The 17799-nt window shown below is 44.6% G+C and overlaps 1 protein-coding gene across 16 annotated transcripts in view; it reads right to left on the bottom strand.

Annotated features, from left to right (window-relative positions):
• The window catches only part of CADPS (calcium dependent secretion activator), a 481100-nt gene that overhangs the window by 186437 nt on the left and 276864 nt on the right, over positions 1-17799 (bottom strand). For all 16 annotated transcript variants that reach the window (XM_061195494.1, XM_061195496.1, XM_061195498.1 and 13 more), the window contains one exon: positions 7733-7844. In XM_061195494.1, the coding sequence (XP_061051477.1) occupies positions 7733-7844 (112 nt within the window). The remainder of the gene's footprint in view (positions 1-7732; positions 7845-17799) is intronic.

Here is a 17799-nt window from a genome sequence, read left to right on the forward strand (position 1 = left end):
TCTCTGGCTAATTCTGTAAGAGTAGGGATCACGATTTCTGTGATCCTGGTTTTGTACTTTTCTAAAGTTCAGAAGTACTAAAACAACCCTGAACTGAGAATGCACTCCACACATTACTCTCCTCAAATAAGAAGATGGATGTATAAGAGAAAGGAGTGTCCCTCTATATTAGAGAGAACCTCTAGTCTACCCTTTTTCCCATTCATCAGGATCTCTTCCGCTATGTCAAGAGGAGAAATCCTTCCGAGGCTGCAGGGGAAGAGGGAAGGGACCATATCTGATGAGAAATGTGAGACTTAGAGGTGAGAAGGAACGTGCTTAGGGTCCCACATTTCAATGTGATTTCACCTGGACTTGACATCTTATCACACAGCACCCAACCCCGTCCTGGCCCAGAGGGAAGCGCATGCAGCTTGAAGAAGGACCTGTTCTTAGGAAATGCCTTTCACCAGGGTGCTTCAGAGTTGGTGCTGTGACTTGCGTCTTCTGTCCCAGTTCTCACTGTCACAGATGCTGTAAGTGAACCCAGAAGGGGACTCACTTCTCCAGTAAATCCACTTTTTCAGGAGGCGACGAAAGAGTTCTCACTCAGGAGCCCCATGGGGTCTAGGAAATGTGCATTCAAGGAGGATTGAAATATTTGGAAAATCCCCTAAACGAAGGGAATGTGGACGAGATATAGGCACAACCAAAGCTGCGCCTGCTAAGATCTGTTTCTGCAGTGGCAGTGTGCCCTGCTTTGGTGCAGGCTGTCTGTTTTTTCCAGGGACAGGGAAGGCAGGCTCCTTTCCTGGGTTTCTTTCACCTCTGCAGAGGGACAGGAGGGGCTCAGAGTCTCAGGGGTGGACACTCTAGCCTTCTAGGTGCGGTGTCGGCCTCACCGCCATCATGCAAGCTTGGCCTGCGCTTGCAGAGTAGACACACACGGCTTTCTGTGTGATTGTGGAACAAGAGCTTTGAGAAGAGGAGAAGATCATGGCAGGAAAATGAAATCAGCCCACTTGACATGCCTTGCTTGCTCTGATTTTTGACCCCTTCTGATTCCAGGCCCAACCCTGTTTTTTCCACTAAATTCCCTCTCTTCGATGAAAAAAAATTTGTATATTCTTGCTAAACCCAACATTTGAGGCTTCTCAAGGTCTAATGACACGATTAAAATACAAAAAGCCCTGATTTTTCAAACCGGAGGCTGCCAACTTTTTTTTTTGATGCTGCCCTACTTCAGTAAAATATTTTTGAGCAATAAGCCAAATACCTTTAAATAGATCACTAGTAATATAAAAATATATCAATATAAATGTATAAATATCAGTCAAATATATATCCATGTATCTTTTACATGATGTATGTTTACTTTGTATTAATATACTGCATTATTACATATCTCATAAAACATACACAAATATAGAAGTTTTTAAAAGATGGGCTAAAGATAAAGAACTCTTTTTATTTTTAAAAATTCATTTATTTATTTTTTTGGCTGCGCTGTGCTGCTCGCGGGATCTTAGTTCCCCGACCAGGGATCGAACCCGTGCCCCCTGCAGTGGAAGTGCGGAGTCCTAACCACTGGACCACCAGGGAATTCCAAAAAAACTCTATTTTTAAATATCTTGGTAACTGTGGTGGCTTTGTACTATTATTCGCTATATGTTATGGTACCATATATATGTAAGGCAAGGCTCATTGTTGAGGATACTGGATGCGTATCCGTGGTTCAAGCGGACTTGTAGATAATCTCATAACGCTTTCATTGACCTCTCATCCTGAGTGCACCCGCACTGTTTTTATCTCGTGACGTGGATGGCAGAACTACTTGTTAGCAGGACTGATGTCACCTCTACCATTTTCACGTTGTTTGCCAGGCTTGCAATACCAGTATTATCTTCAGATCATAGCTCTGCTGTAATAGTCTTTTCGGCCATTTGTTCATTTTGTGAGGGTTAATTTAGTTGAAATTCTATCATAAAATGTAACAGTTCACGTGACTGGCACTAGTGAACAGTGATATGCCTTAGGGTGCTGGAAGGAAATGAGTAAGTCAGGGTGCCACGGGGTCGTGGAGACCTCTTGTGTTATCCCTCGAGATAACACCTGTCCCTGTATGTCACCTTGTATCATGTTCCGTATCCTGAGACCTCAGACTGTGGAAGATGGAGAGGAAGGACTTGCCGATCTCAGTGTAGCTGACCTTCTCCGCTGTGCTGGTTTGGGCTGAGAGGTGGGGCTGGGTCGGTGGGTGATGTGCTGGGAAACAAGGAAGGGGAGGAACTGGTAAGAGAAACCCCGCCAGGGCCAGAACAGCAGCAGGTAAGGCCCAGGGCCTCCTGCTGCTTCTGCTTGCTTGGCAAAATCAAAGCGGGTGGGGCGCTCTGGGCACCCGGAGCTTGTTAACAGGCCATCCACAATATGGATCCTGGGCGCGTCTCCCACCGGCAATATGGTGTCCATTCGCCGACACAAATGGCCGCAGCTCACGACTGGCCGCTCCACAAAGGCTTCTTCCCCGCCGTGGTCGCTCCCTGGGGACACCTCCTCTCTAGGGTGGATGGAGAGATGAGGCCACCGCAGCCCTCCTCCATCTTCATCCCCACTCCGCCACGTGCCCGACGGGCCGGCGACTCCTTTGTAAGTGTCAGCCCCGCTGAATTATTAGGGTCCTTACGGGTGCACATGAGTCCCGAGCAGTCCACACACCTCATCTGGACATTCCAGGCTGCTAGCTGAGTACTCTGTCATCTCCGCCGAGGCCCACGTGTGCTGTGCTTTGATGTGGTGATGCTGATATGGGCACACAACCCATCCTCTACAGCAAGCTGTACCTCAGCCAGCCCCAGCTTCTCTCAGTTACCTGGGTATTTGGGCAGGTCCTTCTGGGGGACGGTTTTACCCTGAGCCTTTACCTGGCTGATCCTCTCAAGCACTTAGCCTCTATGTCTCTCCTTACCTCTGCATTCCCCCCGGGAAAGCGTGCCTGCTCTTCAGACTAGATTATGTCCCCTTGCGGTGTGCTTCCCAGGTGTCCTTTCTCTAGCAGGGTACTCACCACACTGCATTGTAACTTCTGGTTTTATGTCTCTATTCCTTACATTCTGTGTGGTTAAGGATTTTTGACTGTCATTATTCCTGTTTGCTCTGTGCATAGCGCAAATGAATGGACACAGTGGGCCCGTAACCCTATTTGATGAGTACAAGATTGAGAGTATTGCACTGTTGTAAAGAGTGTGGAGGAAAAGTCACTCTCTCATGCCTTTTGTGAAATTATAATTGGTGTATACTCTTTAGGGGACAATTTGGTAGTATCCGTCAAAATTCAAATTTCATTCAGCAAGATACTTTTTTTGAAATTTATCCTACATATATATATATATACACACACACATATGTGCAAAGAAATAAACTCAAGGTTATTCATAGAGGCATTGTTTATACAGCCAAAGACCGGAAACAATCTAAATAAATTATGATATATCTACACAGTGTATGTAGCTATGGAAACAAAAGGGAAGCCAGTATGGGCTGATACAGACTAATCTCCAAATATCCTGATATTTCAAGCAAAGTGCAGAGCAGTATGCATACAGTAACTTCCAACTGTGCTCTCTTTCTTTTTTATTTTAAGAGGGATATATACAAATATGCTTGTATATGCTATGCTTGTACATGCATAGAATATTTCGGGAAGAATGCCCAGTAAATTGAAAACAAGGTTTTTCTCTGGGAAAAGATACTCAAGTCAGTTGGGTGGGATCATTAGTTTTCACTATATATCCATTTTGATTATTTTTTACTATATGCATGAGTTATTTTTCAGTTCAAAGGTTAACAAAAAGGAAACATAAAAATAAAAATGGAACAAACTAAATACTGTTGTGTGAATGAACACAGCACCAGAATCTTGAATGTGGCTATGTCCTGCTAAACTTGGGAAAAATCAGCGCGTAGAAACACTTTTCCAAGGGGTCCAAGGAATCACTTTAAAAAAGAGCACTTTTGTCCCCCAGCCACTGTCTGTGGAGGTGCTGCCAGCAGAGGGCGCCCGTCCCACCAGCGCAAGGGCCAGGCAGGCGGGCTCCACCGCAAAGGTGCAAAGGTGCAAAGTTTCTGTGGCAGGAAGGAAGTATAAACTAGTATCTGGGGAAACGTGTCATGAGACTGGAGGAGAGTATGATTTGTTAAGAGATTAATGGCAAGCTCGTGGCCTTCACCCCAACAGCAGAGCCAAGATTTTTATTTTTGCATAGGGACAACGCCGTGTAGTAAAAATAGAGATGACGTGGCATCATTCCTGGCAAGTCACTTACCTCCTCTGGGCCCCAGTGTAGTGGTCTATACAGGAGGAGTAATAACTGGACCTTCGTCATAGGATTCAGATAAAGAATCAGTGAGGGGCTGCACACAGAGCCCTCAGGACAGTAGCCTGGCCAGTGGTAAACATGCAACTGTGCATGGGCCCCAACTAACTGGGTGGCTCTGGAGGGGTGTCTCCTGCCTTCCACAGGAATCAATTTTCTCCTCTATAAAGGAAAAGACTTTGACTAGCCCAGTGTGTTTTAACTTTTTCGAGCGGAAACAGCTTTGAGAAGCTGGTGAATGCTTTGGATTAGCAAGTCCAGAAAAATGCACATACGCCCCTCCCCCCAACATGTGTAAACGGTTTCAAGGGGCTCCTGAGACCCATGGAGTGGACTCAGGTTGATGGTTCCTGGACTTGCCTCTTCTAACACTGATATTCTAGGTCTCTGAGACTCTCCTGATTCCTGATTCATGTCTTCATGGAAAAAGAAGGGTTTGAAGAAAAAGAAAAGGCAGGGTCCTTCCCCAACTCTGTGTCTCTCTCTTTCCCTAGGGACAGAAGTGAATATTTGTCATTTCTCAAAGAAAATGGGTAAACCTCTCCTTTTCTTTCATTCCCTTTCTTTTTTTGTGGGGGGCACTCTTTTTGCTATCAGCCTTGTTTACCTTTTGTTTTACTTCCATCTGTGGTCTAGGTCCTAGTAATAAGATTCCAGGTCAGTTCTATAGATGAAAGCCAGATTAAGGAATTGAAAAAACAAAGGAAGGGGACTTCGCTGGTGGTGCAGTGGTTAAGAATCTGCCTGCCAATGCAGGGGACATGGGTTTGAGCCCTGGTCCGGGAAGATCCCACATGCCGCAGAGCAACTAAGCCTGTGCGCCACAACTACTGAGTCTGCGCTCTGGAGCCCGTAAGCCACAACTACTGAGCCCACGTGCCACAACTACTGAAGCCCATGCGCCTAGAGCCCATGCTCCGCAACAAGAGAAGCCACCGCAATGAGAAGCCCGCACACTGCAACGAAAAGTAGCCCCCGCTCGCCACAAGTAGAGAAAGCCTGTGCACAGCAATGAAGACCCAATGCAGCCAAAAATAAACAAATAAATTAATTAAAAACAAAAGAAAGCGTGGTTAATGTGTTCTTGCTGGTGTTCTTAGGTGTGTGTACCTGTGTGCTTGCTTTGGGATATTCTGTCATTTTTCTACAGATGCTGTATCAGAGGCTCAGAGAGGTTAAATTTATTGGCTAATGTCACACAGCTTTCAGAAGGGATTATGCATTCAACCAGTAGAAATGAAATTTATTAAGTCTATGTGCTGGGCTCTGGGTATAGGAATAGGGTGGTAGACAAAATAAATTTAAGTTTCACGGTCATGGTATCTCCCTTGCAATGGGAAGAGGGATGGTGGCAGGGGCCAAAAGGGGGTAGGGCGTTAAGAGGTACAAACCACTATGTATAAAATAAGATATAAGGATATATTGTGTAACACAAGGAATACAGCAAATGTTTTATAATAACTGTAAATAGAGTATAATCTATAAAAATACTGAATCACTACATTGCATACCTGAACCCAATAACATATTGTAAACTGACTACACTTTAATTTTAAAAAAGGAAAAAAAATAGGTTTCTCTCCCCATGGAGTTTTCCAGTCCAGTGGGGGAGACAGAAGCCAAAATTTCTGTAAATTCTCTCTGTCTCATTGGTGATAGGTTCGGTGGAGGATGTGAACGGGGAGGAGCTGAAGTAGTAAATGAAGGCGGATGGGCAGTCAGCAAAGGGCTCTCTGAGGAGGAGGTGGCATTTATATAGAGAAGCAAGTGGCCTTTGGAAGAGCTGGGCAGTGGGGAGAGTGCTCCAGGCAGAGACGAATCCTCCTGAGATGAGAAAGAATTCGGTTTATTTGAGGGACTAAAATTTGGCCACTGATGCTGCTGCATACTGGATGAGAGGAAAGGCGAAAGCAAATGAGGCTGGGGAGGTGGGCAGGAGCCAGATCACCCGAGTCTCTGTGGGCTGTGCTACAGAGTTCAGATTTTACTATAAGCGGTATGGAGTCATAGAAGCATTTTAAGCTAGCAAGGAACAAATCCAACTTGTGTTCTGAAAATCTGTTTGGTACAGAGTCAAGAGCTGAGATGTAAGAAGATATTATAAAAGAAATCATTCAGATAAGAATTATTGGGGACTTCCCTGGCGGTCCAGTGGTTAAGACTCCGTGCTTCCAATGCAGGGGGCGTGGGTTCAAACCCCGGTCAGGGAACTAAGATCTAAGATCCCATATGCCTCATAGTGTGGCCCAAAAAAAAAAAAAGACTACTAGAAAATTTTGGGACTTCCCTCCTGAGCCAGTGGTTAAGACTCTGCCCTCCCAACGCAGGGGGCCTGGGTTCGATCCCTGGTCGGGGAACTAGATCCCGCATGCTTGCCACAACTAAGAGTCTGCATGCTGCAACTAAAAGAGCCCGTGTGCCACAACTAAGACCCGGCACAGCCAAATAAATAAATAAATATTTTTTAAAAAAAGAATTATTATCTCAGTGGTACTCAAAGTACCACTTTGGGTGGTGGTACCACCCCTTGAGATGTTTCAGAAATTTGGGGGACATTTTTGGTTGACAAAATAATTGGTGCTGGGCTCTGCTGGTATTGAATGAGCGGGGCCCAGGGATACTAATCTTCCTGCAGTGAGCGAGCTACTCCTCAATGATGAGAAATCGTACAACCCACCTGATTTTTGAATATTCCCACCAGATATGAACGGAGGTAGAAGAAACTGCTGGTGATTAACTGAGTCTAGCTCCTAAATCTTTTTTACATATACACTATAAGTGTGTTTGGCACTTTTCCAGGGAAATCAAGGAAACTTTGTTACCAAGATTGGTTCACTGTTTCAGTAAATTACTGATACTTGGGTTTTTGAGCCCCCGTCCTCTGCAGGGGACTTTGTCACCCACACAGTGATTCTCCATATGGGAAAAGTAAAGACTCCTTCCTTGGGTCTTCAGTACAGCTGTGGTTGAATCTTTACATTTTGAAATTATTATAATTTCCCTTTTATGTCTCTTTTATATTATGTCACTGTGCTGATTTTAAAATCGTTAGGGTGTCGGTCTGTTAAATTATCTAATACTTTTGCTTCACGATAGAAAGGGTATTGCACATCCTTGCTGTCAAGGGTGTCTGGGGCTCATGGTGTTGAGAACTCCTGACCTATCTTCTGCAATGCACACAGATTTAAAGAGGGGAAACTGAGGCTTGGCGAGGTTGGGGGTCTTGCCCAAGGTCACACAGTCAGTGAAGAGTAGAGCCAGGGAGTCAAACCTCGAAGCTGGGCTTATCAGAAATTGGCAATACTGCCTCTCGGGACCCAGGGACTCCAGCCCTCCACAGCTTCTTGTGATGGAGAATCCTTGTGATGGGGAGCACTTACCCGTCCCAGCTCCTTGTCCTCCAAGGCCAGGACTCCTGTGCTCTCTGTGAACAGCTTCACCTTCACAGCGGGCAGTGCGTGGGTCGTAGAGAAGTCACCCTGGGTGCCCCAGCTGCAGACAGAATCAGAGAGGTCAGTGCGGAGACCTCCGCCTTGACAACGCTAAACTTAGTCCCGCCTTCTTCCTGGGTCGGGTGAATGCAGGGTTAACGCGGAGGCATCGAGGCATTGAGGCATCGAGGCATTGAGGCATAAAGGCATGCTGGCTGTCACATCCCCCTCCCCTCCCAAGCTGCCAGAATGACAAAAAGTGTTAATTATCTTGTTAGGCAAATGCAAGACAGATGCTCAGAAAGTTGCCAGGGGTCTTCACAGAGCACTAGAAGGAATCACTTGGAATTAGCATGAAATCGAGTTGGTGAGAAATTTGCCCCATGCATTTGCTATCCCTACAAACTATTCCAGAGTAACCACTAATATTTCCTTGTAGCCTTCCCAAGAATCCCTAGTTCTTGGAAACTGCTGTTCTAGATTTTGAGATGGAGCTTCATTTGGCAGGAGCTAACACCTGACTTTACAATGAGACCTCAACAGTAGTGGGAAGGGAGGGAGCCCCATTTCCACTGGCATTCAAAGTTAAGTTGAATAGAGCAATGGATGAAGCTTAGTTTAGCCCTGTTAAAGAGGAACGACGGTCGAAGGATGTGATGTGGGAAACACCCTTCCCCACTCACTGGTCTCTGGGAATCACAGTAGATCTCCCAAGAGGAGAGCCTGGCTTACCTAGCATCTGGGCAGAGTGCCAGTCTGAGCTGACATGAGCCCCTGATGGGCCCCTCAGATGTGATCTTTTCATTCACTCATCATGCTTCTTACAGAGCCATCTCCATCCACTCTGTACCTGAAGTCAGCATGATCTTCAGGAAGTATCAAATGGATTGCATTGAGCCCCTGCCCTAAACCCTTCCACGGCACCTGTTCCATTGCACTGGGCACAATCCAGACCCCGTGGTATGGTCTCCCACTCATCCACTCGAGTGTCATGGGCCCCCTGATTGTGCTACCTCGGGGCTGTTGCATGCACGGTTCCTTCTGTAGGCAATGCTTCTCCCCACCCTTCTCTTCACCCGCTACCTCTCTGGGGCTCAGCCAGAGCTGAGAACATGTCCCTTGATCTCCCAGTCTCAATTTTGTTCCAGTGTTAAATTCTCTTGCACATACTGTTTAATTTTCTGTCCTAGCAATCATTGGATTTGTAATGATTGATTTACTTGCGTGATTGTTTAACAGCTAAACCCTCTAATATTCTGTAAGCTCCATAAGTGCGTGGACTGTGTGTTTTGTTTATATTGCATTACCACAGTACTTAGCACACAGAAGACACTTAATAAATATTTGTTGAATAAATAAATTGTGCAAATACATATTCTTTTACAGAACTAGGAAACAGGAATAGATATAATGTTGTATAGAAATGTTTTTTTTTTCATTTTGCCTATGTAATGGCCAATTTCCGTATTTTAAGTTACTCATTTGATATTATTTTTAATGACTATAATATTACACCTGATGGATGCATCATAATTTATTTAACCATTGTTCTATTACTGAGATTGGGCTGGACATTACTTTTTAATTTCATCTCTGTTTATTTCCTTGGGAAGTGGAGAGTTAGATGGGAGATCGTTTCTTCGTTCATTTATCAACAGACATGATGGTGCTCCTACGGTGCTGCAGGAACTCTGCTCATCAGTGGAAATGTTCAAGGCTTGGGACACCTATTCCCAAAACGCTCTCCACACAGTTGCTGACTATCCTCCTACCATCTGGGAAGAAGAGCGCAAATCACGTGGCTTCTTGCCCACTCTGGGTGTCCCTATTCACTTTTTCTTCTGGCCAATTTAATCACTGCCGTTCTCATGGGCCTTTCCTTGATTAATAGCAGGCTTGACTATTTTACTCTGTGTTCATTGGCTGTTTGTATTTCCTCTTTTGTAAATGATGGAACCCTGACTTCTAGCGTCAAGGTTGCACTCAATCGAATAAATCCCATTAACTAAACTCAAAGACCTGAGGACTCTAGAGTGTTGGTAAGAGAGCACCAGAAGGAGATAAGGGGGTGCCCAGCTCCATGGGGATCCAAGTGTGCAAGAACCATTGAGAAAGCACAACAGTCACAAGAGAGAAAGGGGACGGACACGAAGAGGACATGAGACACGGCGAGAAGCAACAGGTTTCAAACACAACAGCAAAAGGTGAGATGTACAGATGGAAGCTCCTAATTTTGGACATCAGCCACAGCAGCAAGCTCCTAAGATAGGGGAACCTTTGTCCTAGTAAAGGCAACGTGACAAGGCATAAGGTTTTGAACCCAGCATTCTTAGTTCAAATCCTGATGAGTCACTTACAAACTGCAGGACTTGGGGCAAGTTAATTGACATCCCTGAACCTCAGTTTCCTGAGCTATAAAATAATATCACTTCACAGAATAGTTATAAAGAGTAAATAGCAGCAGGCTTGGAATAGCATAAGAGTCCCCCAAATTTTGGCTACCTTCCCTTCCCCAAATAAGGATACACAAGATGTATTCTAGTAACAGTGATAATCACTTATATTTTGTGTTACCCATTCAACACATACTTATTAAGCACCTACTAAGTATCTGACCCTTTGCTGGGCAAGCAAGATGGACATTACCCTTCCTACTACACAGGGTAAGAGGTAAAACAGTTCATACTGTACCCATTTCACAGATGAGAAAACTGAGAAGAACCTCAAGATCTTGTCCATTTTATTACAGTGTATTGTGATCAAGTTGGGCTGGAACACAAATCTCTTAATTCCCAGTTTATAGCTCTTGCTGCTATTACTGTCATGAGTATCAATAACACGCATGACTAATGATTAACAATTTTGGCAAAAAACATGATCATTACTTTACTGTTTATGGTTAATTGTGCTGTGAATCTCTTTGGGCATTTATCATGCTTGGTCATGGAGATAAGGAAGATTCCTGCCGGAAACAAAGAGAGTTCTGGAATGAGATGCTCTAACGCTAAGCCATAAAGAGGCCTTAATCCCAGGTCCCTGGGAATTCCCCACACTGGATCCCTGTGACACTGTCCTTGAAACTGGTTTGTAGGGATTTTCTGGCCTGTTCAGTGGGCACGAACCCAGTCTGCCTGAACCCCTGCTGCTACCCAAGGATGCTCAGCTCATAATGCGTTCAACATGACTCAGACCGTGGGGCAGGGCGAGGTCTCTGAGACCCCATCAGCTGGATGGAGTTGAAGCCACTGGAGGCTGCCCTGACAACCCCTGTGCATTTTGACAGTGATTTGCTTCTCCTTTCCACCAGGCCTGCAGCTGTGCTCTTGGCTTCCTACCATGACCCTTGGCTCACCTCAAGTTGCTAGGTCGCTACTGAATCCCAATTTATCCACCAGATTTCAAAATGGCTACCTGGCCCAGTGGAGCAGGCAAAAAAAGAAAGTCTAATCAGGACCAGCTATGTCATTTTCAGGGCCCAGTGCAAAATGAAAATGTGGGCTCCCTGTTCAAAAAGCAGGAAAAAGTGCCATTAAAGATACTAAAATACAGTGTTTTCCTTTCTCTGAGGATTTCCTCTGCTCAAACACATGCTCATTATTCCATCAGACCCCACTTAACTGACTCGAGCTCAAAGATCAAGTAATTAAGAATTTCAAGACGGCAATGCAGAGCATGAAACCAAATGGTCTGAGTGTGGGACCTGTGCAGCCGCAGCGGTCACAAGCTCGTGAATCAGGCTCTGAGCCCAAGGCCACCCAGTCTGTTTAGCATGGCCAGAGGATGGGCCATGCAGGGGAGGTCGCTACAGTCACAGGACTCTGTGAAAACCACTCCTGCCTTCTTTTGGTCAATGCTTCCTATTCATAGGAGCCCCAAGGAGATTTAGTTATCAGCACTTTCCCTGCCCCTCTCCCCTTTGGGAAAAAAATCATGAAAATGTCCACTTTTTGTCTTTTTCCAGCCATGGAAAGACCTGACTATAACAAAAACAGCTAATATTTCTTCAGAGCTTCCTATGTGCTAGTCACACATTCCTATCTCCAAAATGTTAGATGGTCATACGTGTATTTTGTCTTTTTAAGCCCTCTTGGCCATCCTGTGAAATGTTTATAACTATCACCCCCATAGTTACAGATGAGGAAACTGAGGCTCAGAGAGCAGGTTAGTCATGTGTCCAAGGTCACAGGGAGCAAATGGCAATCTGCCTGCACAACCCAAACTCTTAGCCATGCCACCATGTTGCCTTGCTCCCAAATGCCACAACTCGCTCCTCTGTGCCTGGATCCAGTTAACATCAATTACCTCTGTAACTCAACTGGAAAGTCCTGTTTCAAAATGGATGGGACCCTGGGCTGCATTAGATTTATTTCACGTGCTCAATATACTTCCCAGAGTGCTACGTGACCTGCAGACAAATCAGTCCGTGGTGGAACCTTGGCCTTTTGGTGGAGCCACGTAACGATAAATGAATCTATTTCTCATTGTTGCCTTCTTCTCTGCTCATTTCTTTTCCTTTGCTGAGCACTGACTGTGGCTATTTAAATGAATATCTCTTTTAAAAGTTTCCCAGGACTGAAATAAAATTCTGCTTTGATTTGAAAAGACCAGAGGTTGATAGTATTTATGGCAAGGAGCAGTTGGGAAGGTTAATTAACTTCTCTCTGAACATAAAGTACATAAAGTCAAGTGGGTGAGGTGTCTCACTTCCCTGATCTTATCATGTCTGCTACTATACTCATACTGTACAGCTAGCTCACAAAAGCACTAAAAATAGTCACCAATTATCGAGTGCTTATGGTTTGCCAGGCCCTGGGCTGAGGGCTTTTCATGGGTTATCTCATTTAATCCTTCTGACAGCTCTGCAAGGTATATCCTGATTATCCCCACTTTATCAATGGAGAAACTAGGACTTGGAGAGGTTAAGTAACTGGGACAGGGTTTCAAACTATCACAGAGCTGGGTTTCAAACTCAGAGTTTCTGACCTGAAAGCCCATGCATTAAACCATAGAGCTTTACTGCTTCTCCATAACTCATAACACAGTATTAGAGTGTAGTGTGACAATTATCTGTGTGTGCATCTGGCTGTCTCTCTAGATGGTTAATACCTTGGGGCAAGGAGCATAGTGTGTGTGTGTGTGTGTGTGTGTGTGTGTGTGTGTGTTAAATCTACTGTACCAAGCACAGGGTGGCACCCAACAAATATTTGTTTAATGACTAGGAAGATGTGACAAATTCGAAATACTCATGTCACCAGATTCAGGGGATTGTGGAGAGATGCCACACAGGAAATATCCAAGAGTGTGACTGCCCCCTTTAAGCCAAAGTGAGGGTTTATCTCCTTGAGGATCAGATGTTTTGCCGGAGCACACCAACTCTCTGAAGTGTACAGAGTGGCTGGCAGCATGAAGAGGGGACCCAGACGACATAGCAGCAACGACAGCATTCTGAGGAGTAGGGCGTAGGTCTTTGAAGGTCAAGGAGTGGTTAGCTCAGGAGGCCAAGAGCTGGAAGCAATGTGGATGCCAACAGTATAATGTTGGAAAGCACCACTGAGTTACAAAATGAACTACTGTTATTATTTTTGGTCTTTTCAACCAGAAGCAACACAAGCGCAGACTATGGAAATGCAGTCACCCACAGTGGCACCTCCAAAAATGAAGGAACATGTATTGACACATGTGTGCTCATTCCAAATCAAATACCTTTTGCAAGAGGCTGGAGAACAAAGAGAAGAACAGGCCAGCTCACGAACCTACACGTGCACATGGTGTTGGATGAAGCTCTGACTTCCACTGCTGAGGGCTCAGACCTCTACTATGCCCTGCATTTAGAAAACACTTCCTGAAGGTCTACGATGTGCAAATCACTGTGTTAGGTGCTGCTGTGGACCCAAAGATGCATGAGATATCAGCGCTGCCCTTATGGATGTGATATTCTACTTAGGGTGATGTCACGTCCAGAAATGATAACAGTTGTTAGGTGTGAGTTGAAGCCTTGGCTTTCACACCTGTAACTGGGGATAAGAATAGTACTGACCCCAGAGAGCGATGGAAGGATAAGTAGGAGATAAACTATTGCATATACAGTGTTCAACACAATACCCAGTGCGTGGAAAGCACCAAAAAAAGTAAGTCTTTCATTTCAGGATTACAGACCAGGGGTTGGTAAACTAAGGTCTATGAGTCAAGTGTGGCTGACTACTTGCTTATGTATGGCTGATGAACTAAGAATGGTTTTTACATTTTTAAGTGGCTGAAAATAATTAAAAGAAGAGTAATATTTTGGGACTCATGAAAATTACATGAAATTCAAATTTCAATGCCCATCAATAAAGTTTTATTAGGACACAGCTACGCCCATCTATTTATTGATACAAATCGCCTTTTGCACTTCAAAAGCAGAGGTGAGTAGTTACGACAGAGACCTTATGGCCAACAAGCCTCAATTATTTACTTTCTGGTCCTTTACTGAAAACGTCTGCTGACTCCTGCTATATACACAGGTAAATCGCCGGCTCATGGGAGTACTTTTATTTTCATTAGCAGATGAGAAGTACGTATGCTCACCAGAGCGCAGCCACAAAGATAAACTGTAAACATGCACTTACAAGGAGAGCTCACCCCATGGCGATTCAATGTGCTGCTCTAAATTCTTCCTGGAGCTCTTGCTAGCACTCTTGGTGTACTGGAAAACTGCGGATTGTATATCACAGCATTTCAGACACGTGGTGCCCAAATGCTGCTTCCAGATCCACTTGAGCTGGCTGACTCATTCAGTCACACTACATCATTATTAATATCAAATAATAAACAAGAGTAACAGATAATTCATATTTGGGGGAGGGTGTAGATGATTTTTAAAGTCACAGCACATTATTTCTCCGAACCTGTTCCATAGGGCCACTGCTTTGAAAGTGAATACTTTGATCTGGGGGAGAAAATAAGGGAGAGGGATGTGCTTGGGTGGAGGGAGGGAGAAATCTACGGGCAAAGCAACCTTCTACTGTGTGTTTGGCGAGCATCTGCTCCATCTCAGTCACATCTCTGTTTACTATTTAAAGCCTCTTATTTGCGGAAGCCTCCTCAGACCATATGTTATCAACAAATGTTGCTAATCAAATACACACAGTAATTTTCATCAGAATTTCCCCCACCCCCCCTCATGAACAAAAAACAAACATTTGCCACAAAGGGAATATACCTCCCAAAATGACAGTAAACATCCACTGCAAACCTTTGACAACAGAGTGATGTTTACGAATGCGTATGTGACTAAGCCAAGAACACATCCACTTTAGGCAAATAAGGACCCTTGGAGAACTGGATTTTGTGCAGTTTGGTGTTGGGGGATGATGTCATTAGTTGCCATGGTGATGCTCAGCATAAGGTCATCATTCATGCCACCGAGACTGGATTTGCATTTATTCAAGGTATATGGCTCATGCGAGCTGGGTGTTAAGATTGGTGTGGTTCATAAAACTAACTGCCAGCTTTAACAAGGGAGAAGTGTCATTTCGGGGAATCAAACTTCCTTGGTCCCGTTGCTAAGAGGGAAAGTTAATAATTGCCTGGAGACAACTGCATTAAAATCTTTTGGCCTGCCTTTCAGGCAGACGGCATGATATTCTACATCAAGCAAATCAATTGTACCATCGCAGTGTGTTTCATGCAAACTCATGGATAGGATGTGATTCGGGCCCTTTAACGTACTAGAAAAGCTAAACTACCTCTTATCTACATAAATGAGGCGTTTGCTTTGTAAAAATTGGGTTGTCTGGGAGGTGGAGGGATGGAGGCTCCAATTTGCCTACCTGACATTTCCACTGGAATAGCTCCTCTCCAGGAATCGGAAATCAAATGTGTTCAAACCTCAGCTTTAGTGTTCTCCCCGCACATCTGTTCCTCTAAGGTTTTCCCAGCTTAGTCACAGGAACTGCCAGCCACCCAGAAAAGAAAGGTTAGAAGTGCCAGGAAGAGGGTGGGTGGAATATTTACATAGCGTGGACAGTTAGAACTTTACCAAGAAGCAATTATTACCGGTACTTCTTTATTTGGTTTCTTGTTTGTCTCCTCCTACTAGAATGTAAACTCCTCAAGGGCAGGGATCTGTGTCTGTTTCCCTGCTATGTCTGAGGATGGCTGTATCCCCAGCACCTAGGGCAGTGCCTGTCACATGGCACATGTCCAACAAGCATTTACTGAAGAAATGAATTCAATGAATTGTGATTTTCTCCACACACGTATGCACATTTGGAGATGAGATTCAAGTTGAAAGCGAAATTGAACCATGTTGGCTTCTCCTGGACTTACATTCTTTGGCACGGTTAAAGAGGAAGTTCAGGAAAATTCTATACTATAAACTTTATAAGGGCAGGGACCAAGGCCATCACTGCTGTAGTCCAACGTTTAGCTCTGCCCAGTGCAGAAGAAGCACTCGATAAATGCCTGTTGAATGAAGGCCAGAGGAGATCAAATACAGGAGATCTGTGCATCAATCCTAATTTTCTCGTTAGCTATGTGACCTTGGACAAACCACTGGTAGGGTCTCAATTTACTTATCTCTATAATAGGGGTAGGGAGGCTACTATACTGATATTTTCTGTCCTAAAGACAAAAGCCTGGGTATTTGATTTCTAGCATTTCCTTTTGATTCCTTCTTAGTTTTCAACACTCTGCTAATATTACCCTTCTGTTCTTATAGGTTGTCTACTTTTTTTTTTTTTTTTTGCCATTTAGAGACCTTAGCATATTAATCATAGTTGATTTAAACTCCCAGTCTGATCATTCCAACATCTCTACAATACCTGTCTCTTCAAACTGTGTGTTTTGTCTTTTCAACACTTTTGTTGGAACTGACGTACAGGGCAAATGGAAGCCCTTATGGCTCCAGGAGCAATTTCTTCTCCCAGCCCTCTGCTCCAGGAGGCTATGATTCTCTGTATCTGTTTGTCTACCACTCTAAATCTGCGGGTAGCGGTTTGCCCTGTGACCTAAAATTCTCTGATGGATCTAAGAAGAGTTGCTGATTTTCCTTTTGTTCAGCCTTTTTCTTGTTGTGAGGATAAAAACCACGCCTTCCAAGCTCTTTACATGCCAGACCGGTAACCAGAAATCCACTGGAGCCTGGACCTGTCAAGATCCTATCCAGCTGTGACAGCTTAGACTCTATTCTTCATTGGAGGTTGACTCATAAGAAAATATATAAATGGTCAAAAAGAAAATCTAAATGGGAAACCCAAGGTTGGAGCTAAGTAACAGAATGGTGTGGGATTAGGGTGCACGGGGTGGGATGTGGTGCTGGTACAGTTGGTGGGATGGGCCTGGGGTTGGGCGTCGTGGGCTACATCATGAAGATGACAGCACCTCACGTGGCTTGACAGGGTTGCCTTAGCTGGAATGGAGTTTATAGCTTGGCCTAAAGATATCCTCTGTCATTATGAAAGGCGGTGAGTTTTTGTCATTGGAAATGATGGCTGTCTCCCCATTCTGAGGTTCTCCTGCATCTCCATCACCTAGCTGCCTTCCTCTAACCATCTGTTTATTCCAAGTTCCTAAGGACCGTTAGAGAAAAGGAATTGTTCACTGCATGGTGGACATCAAAAAGGCACTCGCAGGAGGTTGCTGGGAACACATTCATTCACTTTCTTCTCTCTGTGACTCAGCCAACCAACGCCTGTTTAATTTCCCACACTGGGCTTTTTCCTATCATTGCTCTTGTAACCTGAGCCTCGTTATTAGGGTTGCAACCTGTGATTCTCATAAACAACTAGGAGGTGCTCTAGTTGATTGTGTCTTTAGAACTTCAACCTGCCTTAGGACACCTCACAGCCTCTAGAAGGCTCACGGTATACAGTCAGAGAGGCTACAGCTGTCAGGAAACCTGGCCAGGGGAATTACAGAATGCAATGCAAACCCCTTTGCATTCCAGCCAGTTCTACTGAGAGCATGAACCAAATGAGGAAAAACAACTGGGGGACACAGAGCAACAGACTCAGAGTTGACAGGAGCCCTGAAGA

This window comes from Eubalaena glacialis, chromosome 7, assembly GCF_028564815.1.
Source record: "Eubalaena glacialis isolate mEubGla1 chromosome 7, mEubGla1.1.hap2.+ XY, whole genome shotgun sequence".
In the NCBI taxonomy this organism is placed as follows: Eukaryota; Metazoa; Chordata; class Mammalia; order Artiodactyla; family Balaenidae; genus Eubalaena; species Eubalaena glacialis.